Source organism: Micropterus salmoides, unplaced genomic scaffold (assembly GCF_014851395.1).
Source record: "Micropterus salmoides isolate LMB-PRFRI ecotype aquatic unplaced genomic scaffold, ASM1485139v1 Ms_hic_scaffold_4, whole genome shotgun sequence".
Classification (NCBI taxonomy): Eukaryota; Metazoa; Chordata; class Actinopteri; order Centrarchiformes; family Centrarchidae; genus Micropterus; species Micropterus salmoides.
In genome coordinates this window covers 4,899,730-4,916,194 of record NW_024043372.1, presented here as the reverse complement: position 1 = coordinate 4,916,194, position 16,465 = coordinate 4,899,730, and the positions used below count along the sequence as shown (strand labels likewise).

At 39.0% G+C, this 16,465-nt stretch overlaps 1 protein-coding gene across 1 annotated transcript in view; it reads left to right on the top strand.

The window, feature by feature from the left end:
- The first annotated feature begins 7,357 nt into the window (after positions 1–7,357).
- LOC119886062 (butyrophilin subfamily 1 member A1-like) overlaps positions 7,358–16,465 on the top strand; it is a 40,597-nt gene continuing 31,489 nt past the window's right edge. The window contains exons 1-3 of the mRNA XM_038696550.1: positions 7,358–7,512; positions 10,503–10,835; positions 14,160–14,435. Of these exons, the coding sequence (XP_038552478.1) occupies positions 7,416–7,512; positions 10,503–10,835; positions 14,160–14,435 (706 nt within the window). The 5' untranslated portion in view covers positions 7,358–7,415. The remainder of the gene's footprint in view (positions 7,513–10,502; positions 10,836–14,159; positions 14,436–16,465) is intronic.

Genomic DNA, 16,465 nt, shown 5'->3' with positions numbered 1-16,465 from the left:
TGGTACAAATTCACTTTCCTCTCAGGTTGAATTTTAATCACTCTGAAGATCCTCTGACTTTTCATCTAGCACCATCGTCAGGTTTGTCCTACACTTTGGTTCATGACCAAATACTTGCACAGCTAATGACAACTAACGACTAATATGCACATGTTATCATGCTAACAGGCTAAACACAACACCTGCTACACATCAGCATGTCTACACCGTCAGTGTGAGCGTGTCAGCATGCTGAGCCTCACAGAGCTGTTAACATGGCTGCAGCAATAATCTTTTTAATTTTAGAAAAAAAAATATGATTATGTCATGTGTACCTTTAATTGGACGTCCTTAAAAAGGTGCACATGATAAATAAATAAAAATAAATCTGTTGCAGCAGTGAAGCAGGACAGTTTGTTAGTTCTTAGTATCTTGTGAATTTAATCCATTAAATCAATACCTTAAATAAAATAAAACTGCAACTTCTCCTGATAGCTGAACGGTTTCCACAACTAAATAGGCAACCAGCAGAGACTGCAGGATGTTACTGCTCTTAATCAAGAAATAGTCCCACAGATAACCCCGTAAAACTACAGACTGTCATTTTCTCATTTCAGTTTTCATACAGATTAATGAAGCGAGATTTAACATGTTAATCAGTGACCTTTAGAGGTGCTGGCAGGTGGATTTTCTTGCCTCTGGACAGAGCCAGGCTTGCTGTTTCCAGACTTTATTATAAGCTAAGATAACCAGCTGCTTATAGACTTATATTTCAGTTTAATTCAATCTAGCTTTATTGGCATGAATGTAAAACAACAATATTGCATAAAATACAAATAAATTACAAAAGAACAACTCACTAGCAAGGACCACACAATCAACAGGTACGATTAAATGGCAGTTGCTGACTCCAAAGCGTTGTGGGGAAGCTACGACAGGGACGTGTGGGTATTTATGGAAATGCTGTATATTAACTTTATTAATCACATTTCAGTTCATTAACCACAATATAAAAAATATATATATTTACAATAAAGTAAATAAAACAGTGAAAATTTGTGTGTATGTGTTAAAAAAAATAATAATTAAATAATAAATTAAAATAAAATAAATCAATTAAACAGTAAATGTGCGTGTGTGTTAATAGACAAAAAAAATAAACAAACAACCTTTTCTTTAAGGAAAGCCCTGCTTGTTATAAAGAATATTTTTACGTGAGCACTTCCAGCTGGTTGGGAAATATTTAGGTTAATAAAGTTTTAGATCAGATATGTGAGACTGATTATCCACAACCAACAGTGAAGTTAGATAAATCAAAGATCCTGAATATTTGAACTTCCTTCTTGAGAAAGGCCCTTAATGCTGGACGCAGATTCAGCCTCAGGTTCACAATGACAGGATCTCAAATATTGACCGTGTTCGGTCAGGAGACGCGTCCTCGAGGCAGCTACATCACTCAGGACCGGCATGTTGTCGTCCCCTCTCACACCAGGACCCTGCCAGAACCAGGACCGACACAAACCAGTCTGTGAATGTGCTGCCAGCTTATAGCTTGTTTGTGAAATCTGAAACTGTGGCTTCTTTCTAAACATTAAATCAGCCTGATAAACAGGATAACAAGTTTATTATTTCCCAGTATTACCTACGTTGATGATATCAGACAAGCTCTCTAACATTATTGTGTTTTGTTTTGTCTTTTAGATCCTATCTTAAAGGACAGATCAGGTGAAAACATCGCAGGTGAGTCCGGTTTTAGATGACGTCACTGATCTTTACATCACCTGTAAGTGATGTCGTATATTTAAATGATTTTAATTTATCGTTTTCAAAAATATTGTGTTCTTAACAAAAAATCTAATTCTCTCTGAGACTCTGAGACTTGATGAATCTACAGAGACGAGAGGAGGAATGAGAGGGTCTGCAGGGAAATAACAAGAAGAAACTCTGAGATCAGCCTGATGAAACATTCAGACTCCTGAGCAGCTAAAGCTGTCGTCTGTATTTCAGGTGTTTGTGCTGAAGAAACACAAACTACAAAAACACTCCAACACTTAAATCAACTTTGTGTTCAGTCTGAATTCACTTTTTAGCAGCGTGTAAATCATTAATCGTTTTCAAACTATCTACAATGTGTAACTGTAGTTTAACTGATCGAGACAACTGACAAAACCAGCTTGTTACAGAAAACACGACATGTGACCTGCTCAGAGTAAAACAGGTTATAGATCATTATCAGACACGACGCTGGTGTAAGAGGAAGTTCACTAGTGTTCAAGCTCCACCTGTGATAATGAAAACATGAACCACCAAAGATCATCACAGATTTTAACTCTCTCTGACTAAATGTGCATTAAAATGTTAAAGATGCAAATTACTTTAAATTATGTTAAATTATGTTTTACAGAATGATATTTTGCTAAAATAAGTTATTATAATAAGGATATTTCTCACTCTGAACTGCTTGAATTCATATTATTCTAAAACTAATACAACACTAACTCTCCTTCACACACAAACCCAGTAACAGATTTACAAATGAAAAAACCTCATGAGGGAGATTTAGAGACTGAAATTTTGTGAAAAAGAGAGTAATTTTGCAAATTGCAGTTACACATGAATCATGTAACAAACAACACCAGGAAACTCAGAGACGTAGAGAAGATTTTAACACTAGTAACTGATTTTATTATTATATTTTAACTAGAAACTGAACTTAAACTAAAAACTAGGATCAGACTTCTACTCTAAATATAAACAGTGGTAGTTCCTGGTAATAATTTGACACCATGGAGGCAGATAAAGGCTTTGGAAGTGCAGTTTTTACTGGACAGTGTGAACTTGGTTTTATGTTGTGTATGTTATTATGTATGTATTTACACCAGGGTAGGATCAAGGCAGGAGGGATTTTCTTCAAGATAACTTTTCTTTCCTTCATGCAGACAAGAAGAAACCCAACACAGGAAACACCGATCAGATTCAAGTTAAAACTAGTTTCAGGTTAGACAGAGTTGTGATGGTGGCAAGATGAAAGTGAGGTTTTTGAGGTGGTGAATGTGCACGAAGCTCATTCTGCTTTTACATGGAAGCATTACAACATCCCAATATCACGTCCACAATCTTTCCCTTAACAAGTGTTTATATAAACTGTCCCTGTCAGTCATGGACAGTAAGATAACATTTCTTTATTTCTATATCACAGCACTCAATATCTGATTAAGCAAAACAAACAACACAAAATAGAAACTAGTTTGTTTCAAGTGAACCTGCCTTAAAAAAACAGGTTTTACACCAACAGGAACCATCATTTATCTTTTCCACACATCTTAGTTTCCCTGGACAGATGTTGTTGGAATAAGTCATCAATTATTAATTATTACCACTAACTAATTGTTTAACGTTATAATCTGGGTTTTAAATGTTCTGTCAGCAGACAGGTTGGAGTTAACAAGGTGAAACAGAAGAGAGCAAGTGGACTTTAATGCAGACAGAAGTGATTATTAATCATTCTGTTAATTAAATTCTGATATGTGGTGTGACTGAGTTCTACTCTTGTGCAGCTTTAAGAGAAAAACATATTGACTTAACAAACTTTTACTCAAAACAATATGATGAAGAGATGATTGAGGAACAGAACTGTGTAAATACTGTCCATTTACCAAATATTATCAGACTGCTTGTAGTTCTTAAAGATCTTAACTGAGGGAGACATGGACATTAACAGAAACATGCGTTCATTGAAATAAAGCTGTTTCGCTGTAAATGTGAATATTTTGTAGCTAAACTGAAATATGAGATGTAACTTTTTTATTTTGTGGTTTGTGTTACTGACATTATTTAGGTGAAGCCTGTATTACTCATTTTTATTTCTTAAGGTGCAAAGCCAGAGTCTGTCAGGTACAGTTACACACTGAACTTTACACTTAGTGTCCAGTTTATTAGGTACATCTAAATCAGTCCTGCAGTAAATCTCCTCATGAAGGTTAAACTGTTCAGAGAGGCATTGATTTGAGTTCATGGTCATTTTGGAGGCTGTAGTTTTTGGTGCTGCTGAACTGTTTTATACTAACAGGTGTTTCTATTATTTTGTCCACTACATGTATATCAGTGAGTGCAGGCTAAATAACAGAAACGCGTCTCTGAAACAGTTTGAACTCAAACTGAACATTAAAACCTTGATGAAGGAGATTTATTGCAGGACTGTCAGACTGCATTAGTTTCAGGTGTTCCTAATAAACTGGACACTGATGCAGCGGTGTAGTTTTTGCTCCACTACATTTATCCGACAGCTTTAGTAACTTTTCAGATTACAGTTTTCATCCCCTTCCTATCCAGTGAAAACCAAGTATCTCCTGAGGTGCTGATTTTACTTTTTGTGACAAACTGCAGGATGAAGAGTTCCTTCATGAGCTGAAAGAGTCGTCCTCCTTCTGAAGCTAAAGAAACTATTTAAACCCAACATGGATCAGCTGGAAAATGCATCGACACAAAGCTGAAAACAGGCTGTTTTTCTAGACAGCAGTTCAGTAAAGTCATCAGAAAAGGTTGCACAGTATTTAGGTGGCCTGTAGATATTTAAAAAGATAACTCGAGAAGAGGAATTCAACTGAAGAGCCACAAAAAGAAGCAACATTTCCAAAAGAGATCTTCTTGCATTGGAGGAAGTTATTAAACAAAATTAAGTTTGGGAGGAAAGCTGCCAGCACACTGGGCCCCGGCTTGTCCTGGGGAAAGTCTCGAGAGCCTGGCTGGTAAATCAAACTTGTTGCAACACATCGACTTTTACGTAGATATTTCTGAGGAACCAGACGAGGGTGCCTGAGGTCATTGTTTCTTTTGTTGTTGTTTTTTTTTAAGCAGTGGTTCTCAAAGTGCTTTTGATTTGGCCTCCAGCAGATGTGCGTCGAATGAGTGTGTGGTTTTCTGGGCTTCTGCTTCTGAAGCGAATGTAAATGTGACTCATATTAGAAACACTGATTGAACAACTTTGGCTGCTGATATTTAGAAATGGAAAGTCAGAGTAAAATATTTACAATGCAATAACAGAATAAGAAGCTGTAGAAACACTCTCACTTTACAGACAGTGGCATTTTCAACATGTTTATACGTCTAGAAATGTGACTTGCTCATTTTGTCTCATGATGAGAGAGTCATTCTGATTGGTCAGTAGTCAGACTGCCAACAGCAGCTAAATCTTAAATTTGAATGCCAGGAATTGAGTATTGAGCTGCAGGAGACTTTTATTTTATTCATGACCCAAAATGATGAATAAGTGTTAAAAATCTTACTGCTCTCTATTCCCATAATGCAACTCTTTTGTCAGGTCCTCCTTGCCGAGTGTATATGTTTGTGTATAAGTAGATGTAGAGGATGTAACAACACGCAGCCCTGTGGGACCCTGGTCTTTAAAACAATGTCGCTGGATTTAAGACCATTCAGTCTGACGTGTTGGGTTTGTCCTTTAAAAAAGATTTAATCCATAAAACCAGTGTTGTGCAGAAGTGTGTTTGTGTTTACTGGATTAAAAGCAGATGCAAAGCTCATGAATTAAATCCTGACATGCGGGTTTGGTGATTTGAGGTGCCCATGGTCGTCTCCTTCAATGACCAGGGTGGTTAAATATGATGACATCACTGTGACATCCTCAAGGTTATTCCATCAGACTTTAAACAAGCTCCTGTCAGAACCGCAGAAGACATTATACAGCTGTGGTGCTAACCATTGCAAATAAACTGAATAATCATCAGCACAGAACTCTGATGTGATATCCTGAAACCATCACTCCTCAACACAGGTGGTGTGATTTGATTACAGCCTCCTGATGACAGTTCCATGTAATCCTGAAAGAGGTTGGAGGAGTCCCTCCACATCCTGTTAGATGTTATTTCTGAGGGTGAGTAGTATTACAATACAATAAACTGAACTTCAGGTGTATAATTATCCTTTCTGTTGCAACACATCAACTGTTGTGCAACTCATATTTCTGAGGAACCAAACCTGGGTATGCTCGCTGGCTGAGCCAGTTTAGTTTGTTGAACACAGCAGCCTGGATTTAATCTGGGTGTGTCTGAGAGTCTCTGAGGATCAAAGGTATCATGTGTTGCACAGATATAAAGATATAAAGCCCTCTGAGACAAACTGGAGCTTTCTGCCTTGATAAATAAACTTGACATGTGTAAGGGTTGAGGTGTGTAGCTCATTAACGTTAAGAAAGCTCAGGTGAAAAAGGAGGACAGACCTGGACGTTGGTGGGATCGAACCTTTGACCTTACATACGTCCATGTGGTTACAGTTTACCTTCTGGGTTCTTATCTATTCACATGCAAAAAAGAAATGGTCACAAAATCATTCTCACTGCTTGGAGCAAAGACTCATCGTGCAGACAGAGTAACTTTTAAACCTTAAAACATATTAGAACGCGTGTGTGTGTGTACGTACAGTGTTTCTTAAACCATAACGAGTGGCCAGTAGAGGGTTTTAAACAAAAGTGGCTTAGACTGAACTATATAATGGCTTAAAACATCAAGATAGAGTCAGGAAACTGCAGATCCATCTCACCCTAAACTTACTGCACAAAAATAGGCTCTTATTCCAGCATCCTTTGCACTATTTCACAACACTAGTGTTTTGCTCTCTTGAGGTTTACAAATATTGTTGTTTTTCTTAATGTTGTGTGTGTGTGTGTTTACTTTTAATTGCACACTTGTGTCTGTTTGTTGAACTTGTTGTCCTATTTGTTTATTCTTGTTTTGTTTATGTACACTGAGAGTCAAATTCCTCTCACGTGTTCACATAGGCCTATCTGATTAAAGGTGATTCTGAATCTGAACTTTCACAGTTTCACTTTATGAGCGTTTCAGAGAAGAGCATTATCTTAGTAACAAATCATGTTTGCACTCACATCTGAAAGTTTGTCACCAAACTGAGACACACTAATACCTCAGATTAACTGTAGGAACAGAGGGAACACCGTAGAACAAATTAATGTTACAGAAACTTCAACCTGTTGCCTGCTGTACTTTATTAGCTTTTGTTGAAGGAAATTTAGTTAATTTGCTTTTATTCTGGAGAAACTGGCCCTGAAAGGTTTTGTTCCTGCTGATAAAGGACATGTCAGGGGAAGTGCATCAAAGAAGAGACAGAGTGGATTAATAGTGAAGCTGAAACAGTGAACTTGTGTCTGAAAATGAGGCCCTAGTATTTTTTTTTTTGATTTAGTGTAAAGATAAAGTCCTGCTCTGAGGAGGAATGTTGACTCGCGAGCTGAATTGTTGTTCTGCAGCATTCATGAGTCATAGGTAATGTTTGCGTAGATTTTATTCTGAAGGATTTGTACCGGAAGTGTTGCTGTTGTTGCAGCTTGCGGAAGTTTAGAAACCGAAAGTGTTTCTGATGAGCCAATCAGCCGTCAGAGGTCTCTGCAGCTTCTCTAAATAGGGATGTTCAGTCCTCAGCAGACATCCACAGCCATGGAGCTTCTTCCTCTCCTGTGTCTCCTCCTGAGCTGCTCTGCAGGAACATCTGCTGATCAAACCGGTAAGAAAGCTGAGATTCAGACTGAGTTTTATTCTGATATTGTTATTTAATAATTAGTACGGATCAATCACGCTCTACAGCTCACGTGATGTGATGATATCCCAGCATCCTTCTGCGTAATTACAGCCTTAATTATATTCTGTAACAGACCTACTCAGTATTTGTGTTAGTATTCATGTTTAGAGCTGCAGAGGTGGTTTATAACTTCCGACGTGGCGTCATTACTTCTGCAGGTGGGGGGGGGGGGGGGGGGGGTGCAGGGCGGCGTCTCCATCCTGTGGTGAGAAAGCAAAGCACGGATGTGTTGAAGACGAATCTTTATTTCCGAGAAACTCTTCTCCTTTCAAACCTGATTGGTTGCTTAACTTTGGACTCTGGTAGCTCTGATCAAACATTCGTGTGTCCGCTAAGTGAAGCTTTTCTAAATCAGCAGAAACCACAGTGTTTAGTTCAGTTTGTTGCCTCCACCTGTGTTCAGATACAGGCAGTCAGGCTCTGTGTGGATACTGACAACAGCCAGATCCTTGTCCAGCTCTCTGTCTGCACTAAAGGGCAATAAAAAACAAAAACAACAACATAGTCTACATCCAGAATCAGCTTTCCTGGACAAGTTTGTTGCTAAATATGCAGACAATTCATTTGGCTCTCAACAATGTAAAGAGTAATTATTACTTTATTTGTTGGGGAAATTAATCTTTTTATTCACACACACACAGAAACCTGTACACATGCACCTGACATCCTTTTTAACGCCACCATGAAGTTCACATTTGTGGTTCTGAGTAAAATATCTCAGTATCTATTGCATCAGTTGTGATATAATTTGGTACAAATTCACTTTCCTCTCAGGTTGAATTTTAATCACTCTGAAGATCCTCTGACTTTTCATCTAGCGCCGGCAGGAGGAAGCAGCAGGAGCCCCACCCCTGTAGGATTACATCGCTTCAGACAAGAGTTTAGCAAACATAAAGCAGCCTATAAAACAGTCAGTGGGATTTCCTTCTGATGGTGATGCCATTTTCCAAGAGAGCTGATTGATCTCTTATCTGGAACATTCAGCCGTTCAGCATAAACAGTGCCAGTAAGAAGTGAACCCAACAGCACACACATCTGCTTACATACACACAGGTCTTTCAGGCAGTCAGATACAGAGAGGAGCGCACACTAACATGTCTGGTGTTAACTGCCCAGCACCTGAGTTCTGATCTATTCACATACAAAATAAATGCTCACAAAGAGGATAAATCATTCTCACTGCTTGGAGCAAAGACTCCTCTTGGAGACAGAGTAACTTGTTAGAACTCATGTGTGTATATATAGTGTTTCTTAACGCATATATAAAATAGTGGCCAGTGGAGGGGTTTTAAAAAAGTTGCTTACACTGAACTATATAAGAACTTCAACATATAGCTTAAAACATTAAGATAGTAAATATTACAGTTCAGCGCAGCCCCGACCCACAAGAAGTTTAGAGTCAGGAAACATGCAGATTCAACACACATTGGACTTACTGCACAAAAATATGCTCTTATTCCAGCATCCGTTGCACTATTTCACTACACTAGTGTCTTGTTGTCTTGAAGTTTGCAAATGTTTTTGCTCATGGTTGTGTGTCTGTGTTTAATTTTAATTGCAAACTGTAGTTGAGAGTCAGACTCCTCTTATGTCTTCACATACCTGACGATTAAAGGTGATTCTGAACTTACACAGTTTTCACTTTATGAGCTTTTCAGAGAAGAGCATTGTCTTAGTAACAAATCATATTTGAACTCACATCTTACAGTTTGTCACCAGACCGACACACAACACGCTGTGGATTGACAGTAAAACTGAAACTGTGCAGTGAACAGGTCAGTGTGGCAGAATGACGATAAAGTCCTGCTCTGAGGAGGAGTGTTGACACACAAGCTGAACTGTTGTTCTGCAGCATTCATGAGTCGTAATTACTGTTTGTGGAGATTACGCTTTCATTCTGAAGGATTTTGTGTCTGACGTGTTGCGGTGGTTACAGCTTGGAAACAGGACATGAATTAAGTTGCTAGTTTAGTAGAAATCCTTATCAGGATAATATAATATGGGGGGTCAAAAAAGAGTAATTATTACTTTATTTGTTGGGGAAATTAATCTTTTTATTCACACACACACAGAAACCTGTACACATGCACCTGACATTCTTTTTAAAACCACCATGAAGTTCACATTTATGAGTAAAATATCTCAGTATCTATTGCATCAGTTGTGATATAATTTGGTACAAATTCACTTTCCTCTCAGGTTGAATTTTAATCACTCTGAAGATCCTCTGACTTTTCATCTAGCGCCATCGTCAGGTTTGTCCGACACTTTGGTTCATGACCAAATACTTGCACAGCTAATGACAACTAACGACTAATATGCACATGTTATCATGCTAACAGGCTAAACACAACACCTGCTACACATCAGCATGTCTACACCGTCAGTGTGAGCGTGTCAGCATGCTGAGCCTCACAGAGCTGTTAACATGGCTGCAGCAACAATCTTTTTAATTTTAGGAACATCTGTTGGGGAAGAAAATATGATTATGTCATGTGTACCTTTAATTGGACGTCCTTAAAAAGGTGCACATGATAAATAAATAAAAATAAATCTGTTGCAGCAGTGAAGCAGGACAGTTTGTTAGTTCTTAGTATCTTTGAATTCAATCCATTAAATCAATACCTATAATAATTTAAACTACAACTTCTCCTGATGTTAGCGGAACGGTTTCCACAACTAAATAGAATTTGTGAAGTTCAAACACAAGGCCTGATAACAAAACTGTATTATCTAACTAACTATACACTGAAATACATTTAAAATGCGTCTGAACGAGTCTGCTTTCTCTCTAGACTGCTTATAAACTGCGGCGGCCTGTGAATGTGTTTATCTGACCTTCTCTCTACCTGATGACTCGGCTCGTGAACACACTGAATAACACCTGTTTACTTGTTTTGTTGTTTTTCTCTCAGAGCCAGAGGTCATCCGCATGGTCGTGAAAGAAGGGAGCGAAGCCATTTTACCGTGTTCCCTCGGCACGACGAACATTAAGGGAGAGCTCTTTGACTGGAAGAAAGATGAAAAGAAGGAAGTGTTCTTGTACGATAAGGGCAACCATTACAACAACGGCCGAGTGGGTCAAGATGAGCGGTTCAAAGGACGAGTCTTTCATTTTCAGGAGCAGCTGCAGTTCGGTAACGCCTCCATAGTCATCAGAAACACCAAGGTGACTGACAGCGGAAGCTACACCTGTGATTTTCCACTTCCTCAGAGAAAAAGACAATCCCGCATTGCGCTCGTTGTTGGTGAGTGCTGCTGTGACACTGTTATAAAGACGCCGGCTCATTTACAGACGCGACTGGTTCAAATGCTCCAGATGGGCTCAAGTCAAACTGACATCAAGTAGTCAGAATAACCGAGGTGGAGGGGGGCTGCAGATTAGCTCCAGCTAGAAGAAACATCCAGCATTTAATAAATATGTTGCTTTCTGCACATTTTTACCTCATTGAATCATAACAGTATTTACAAATAGTAAAATATTTGTGCTTCAGAGACCAAAGTTCAATCTGGTCTCCATGTTACAGACAGAGGTTTCCCTCCAGGGTTAGGGTATGATGGTGCTATCAAACACACTAGAATTTAATGTTAATAAGCATTTAATATCATATTTTGGAAGTTCTGTGACAATGAGATAAGATAATGCTGCAGAAATCTGTACAAAAGTGAAGTATAAAGATGATAATTCTCAATTTTACAGGTCAGGCAACCAGCAGAGACTGCAGGAAGTTACTGCTCTTAATCAAGAAATAGTCCCACAGATAACCCCGAAAAACTACAGACTGTCATTTTCACATTTCAGTTTTTCTACAGATTAAATTAACAAGATTTAACATGTTAATCAGTGACCTTTAGAGGTGCTGGCAGGTGGATTTTCTTACCTCTGGACAGAGCCAGGCTTGCTGTTTCCAGACTTTATTATAAACTAAGATAACCAGCTGCTTATAAACTTATATTTCAGTTTAATTCAATCTAGCTTTATTGGCATGAATGTAAAACAACAATATTGTTAAAGCTACATATATATATATATATAAGCCCTGCTTGTTATAAAGAATATTTCTACGTGAGCACTTCCAGCTGGTTGGGAAATATTTAGGTTAATAAAGTTTTAGATCAGATATGTGAGACTGATTATCCACAACCAACAGTGAAGTTAGATAAATCAAAGATCCTGAATATTTGAACTTCCTTCTTGAGAAAGGCCCTTAATGCTGGACGCAGATTCAGTCGTCCCCTCTCACACCAGGACCCTGCCAGAACCAGGACCGACACAAACCAGTCTGTGAATGTGCTGCCAGCTTATAGCTCGTTTGTGAAATCTGAAACTGTGGCTTCTTTCTAAACATTAAATCAGCCTGATAAACAAGATAACAAGTTTATTATTTCCCAGTATTACCTTTGTGATACGTTGATGATATCAGAAAAGCTCTCTAACATTATTGTGTTTTGTTTTGTCTTTTAGATCCTATCTTAACCTCTTAAGGCTAATCACACTCATGTACATTTCTGCCTCCTTATACGTCCCAATTTGATCTAATTTATAATTAAAAGACCACGAGGAACTGATATATGTCCGTTATGTGACTGTTAAGTAAATTATCTGAGGGTTTGTGCAGTGTGTTAGTCTTATTTGTAGCACCAACACAGGTGATTTAATAAATGATTTAAAGGGAGACGATAGAAGCACACGTGTTATTTTCCTTTTATTTCATCTTTCAGATTCATTAAATCAGTGATAAAATGTTGTATCAGGCTGAAATTCACAGGATCTCTTCCTCCACTTGTCTTTAATGTCTGAACCAGATTTTAGGTTGACAGACTGAAGTGGCTCTGAGATATTTTAGAAAGTGCAGTACAGAGCGTCTCCAGCAGATGTCTACAGAGCTCTCTAAAACTTCTCCAAACTTACCAAATAATTATAATAAATCTCTTTGTTATATTATAAAAACGTTCTTAACTGTTAAACCTAACTAAAAAAACATGTTTTTAATATATAAATACATATTTACATATTAATGATGATTGAATCTCTCCTCTCTGAACATATAAATAAAGTTTCTCTGTTGTCTCGGTGTCCCGCTACCGCAGGAAGTCCGACTACAGTAACTTCCATATATGGTCAGACAGGTGATTCTTCCGGCTACAGACTCACCGTGTTTTCACGGTGCTGACTTACCATTGGATGAAAGTTGCGGTCAATTAGACACACGTGGCGATCGCGTAAAGATGCTCTCCTCTGATTGGCTGTCGGAGTTAAAAGCCCGTTAGCTTCGTCACTTTAGGTCGTAGAAAGATGCTGATTGGTTCGTTTTGTTCCTGGGCGGTTACTGATTTCAGAGATACTGAACATCATTGGTCAAATATTTTGTCGCTACTTTAAATTGACAGAAAACACTTTGTTTTGGAAGTTTGACGAGCGGCGCTAAAAATAAACGAGCGACACAATCGACTTTTATTCAGGTTATTTTACTTCCGCTTGAACTTTAACGAGCTGGATTCACTCGGTGGACTTTTGTTCTTTAAAACGAGCCTCTGTTTGTCTGTAAATGTCTGTTTTTCGACCTATAAATCCATTTTAACTGCAGCTACACAGGATAGCAGGTAAGATGCTAACTGTTTACTGCCGTAAAGTAAGACGCTGCTGTTGTCATGTCGTAACTTCTTCAGTTAGTTTGTTAAATCCGTTGAAAAAACGAACCTCTGAGCTTTAAAACGAGCTACAACATGTCTGAGTTCATATCTGCCGTCAACAGGAAAATACGCTGTTTGTTTATTTAGTAATGTTTACATGGAAATCTGGGTCGCGTGCAACCTCCGCGCCAGAAAAGATTAAAGGACAGATCAGCTGAAAACATCCCAGGTGAGTCCTGGTTTAGATGACGTCACTGATAACCTGTAAGTGACGTCATCACTGATAACTGGAGACAGTCATTCACCAACACATTTGAACTATATAAGAAGTTATAAATGAAACGTTTAATAAACCTGGATTATCCTGCATGGTGTTTCTGTTAATTTGGCTAAACTCCTTGATATAAACGGGGTGAAGAATATTATAGAAACACCTGTTAGTATAACACCAACAATTCAACATCAGCACAAACTACAACTTCCAAAATGACCATGAAGTTGAATCAACACGTCTCCGTTTCAGCTAAAACTGAACACATCATGAAATTTCATAAAGTTATAAATACCGCCACTGCTAAGGTGTAGGACATAGAGAAAACCCTGTATGAATGTACATGTACATCATTTGACTGTATCTGAGCTTCTGTCATGATATGAGTCAGAAACAGTGTTTGCAGCTGTAAATAGTTTCCAGACTTTTGGTAGAAGTTAGAAATGTTTGAAATATCATGTCCTATCTAACAATGCTGGGAGGAGCAACTGAGGCTGATACTGTGCTTTTCTGTTCCTCTGTGTTTTTCTGTTAAACACACTTTAATCCTCATTTACAAGCAGAGAAGAGACGAACAGGAAACATCACAGTGTTACATTTATAATCCTGTTATTGTCCTCTTGTAGCTGATCTGTCACTTATTGTCTGTTTTTAACTGTGTTCACAGGAGCATCTCCAAAGCCGTATGTCAAGACACTTAAAACAGATGATGGGATGCTGCTGCTGTGTGAAGTTCTTGGTGCTTTTCCAAAACCTACAGTAGAGTGGCAGGACAGTGCTGGAAACAAACTTCCTGCTGAGGAGACACAGGTCTCAGAAAGAGGAGGCAGCTTCTACATCATCCTCCAAACTGCTGTGACCAGGGCAGACAACTATCGCTGTGTAGCCACACAGGAGGAGATCAACCATCAGATTGAAGCTAACACCTACGTGGAGATCAATGGTGAGATTCTTCCTAGTGGTGTTGCCTCTGGGGTGTATATTTATGTTCTTTGGTTTCACAAAGAGCTCACTAAGCTCATCACTTATATAGATCAATTTTATGATCACTTCCTGAACAGATTTCATGATCTGCAGATGGATTTATCAATAGTTTTTTAAATTGCTAAAATAACATATCTGCTATCATAAAATCCTGTGGTTGGTTGGTTTGTTGGCTTTCACATCACAAGCGACCTGCTCCAGAGCCCGACCCCTTTTCAAGCCGTCTTGCTGTGGTTGTTTGGTCAGAACCAGAATTTGATTGACAGCCTTCACATCAGCCCAAATGAACTGCACAACCAGGAAAATTCACCAGGACCCGTTTTACATGTCAGTTGTTTGGTCGGCACTGCCTAGATGTTATCAGTAAATCACTGGTCTGAAAGTAATTAGTTGTTATGATTCATTGGTACATCACAGACAAACCATGGCTCGGGGTGGGCGGCTAGCTGGCTCAACTGGTTGGGGGTGAGGGGGAGAGAGAGAGGGCTGGGGGGTGGGTAATGTTAATGGTAATGTTACTGATAATAATCATAATAATAATAATAATAATAATAATAATAATAATAATAATAATAATAATAATAAAATAATAATAGGACTAGGAACAATAGTTGCAGCAGAGGGTGTTGAGCAGGAACATGGGGGCAGCAGGAGACCCGCAACCACAGATCCAGACTCCACAGCTCCAGAGCCAGAAAACCTGCAGGAAGTGACAGGAGGAGAGAGGAGAGGGACGAGAAAGCACAAGACTACCAGAAAGAGGAGAAGTTGTGTTAGTAACATGCAATAATGGGATGAGGTTGCATACAGAGGGAGAGAAAGTAGAGGAGAGAGGAGCTCAGTGCATCATGGGAAATCCCCCGGCAGTCTAGGCCTATAGCAGCATAACTAAGGGATGGTTCAGGACTACCTGAGCCAGCCCTAACTATAAGCTTTATCAAAGAGGAAAGTCTTGAGCCTACTCTTAAATGTGGAGATGGTGTCTGCCTCCTGAACCCAAACTGGAACCTGGTTCCACAGGAGAGGAGCTTGATAGCTGAACGCTCTGGCTCCTAGTCTACTTTTGGAGACTCTAGGAACCACAAGTAACCCTGCATTCTGGGAGCGCAGTGCTCTGGTGGGGTAGTAAGGTACTATGAGCTCTTTAAGATAAGATGGTGCCTGACCATTAAGAGCTTTGTAGGTAAGAAGAATGATTTTAAATTCTATTCTGGATTTTACTGGAAGCCAATGCAAAGAAGCTAAAACAGGAGAAATATGATCTCTTTTCCTGGTTCCTGTCAGAACACGTGCTGCAGCATTCTGGATCAGCTGAAGAGTCTTAACGGACTTTTTCAGCCTGATAATAAAGACAGATTGATCATATCTAGTAAAGAAGTGCTGACTAAGTGTAAAACATCTTTAAGCAGTCTGGTTGGGACGGGGTCTAAGAGGCAGGTTGATGGTTTAGATGAAGAAATCATTGAAGTTAGTTGTTGAAGATCGATGAGAGCAAAGCGGACTGAATATAAATCTGTTTCTAAGGTTCCTGAGTTTGAAGGTGAATCGACGTGATGACTGTCCTCACTCTGATTTCTGAATCTGAGCAGGAATCATCCTCCTCTGAGTCTGAAAGCAGGAGTTCACAAATGTTCACCGCTTCCCACATTTACCAACATTCGGCTTGTGGTTTGTATTAAAAGCTTCACTGTGCAGCTCACTGAAGCAGGTGGGCTGATTCAACCAATCACAGGTGCTGTATGATAAAAGCATAAGGCTGCAGCTCAGAGGACACAAGATGGCAGCATAGTTTGATTATCCAGCTGTTTTTATTTACAGTCAGATGTGTGATTCTGCCTGCAGCTCCAGCAGAGTGTGTTCAGCTTTAAGAGTTGGAGCTTGGGCAGCAGTCAGTGCTGGAAGAAGTACTCAGACTCTTTACTGAAGGAAAAGTAGCAACACCACAACGTACAAATACTCTGTTATAAGTAAAAGTCCTGCTTTCAAAAG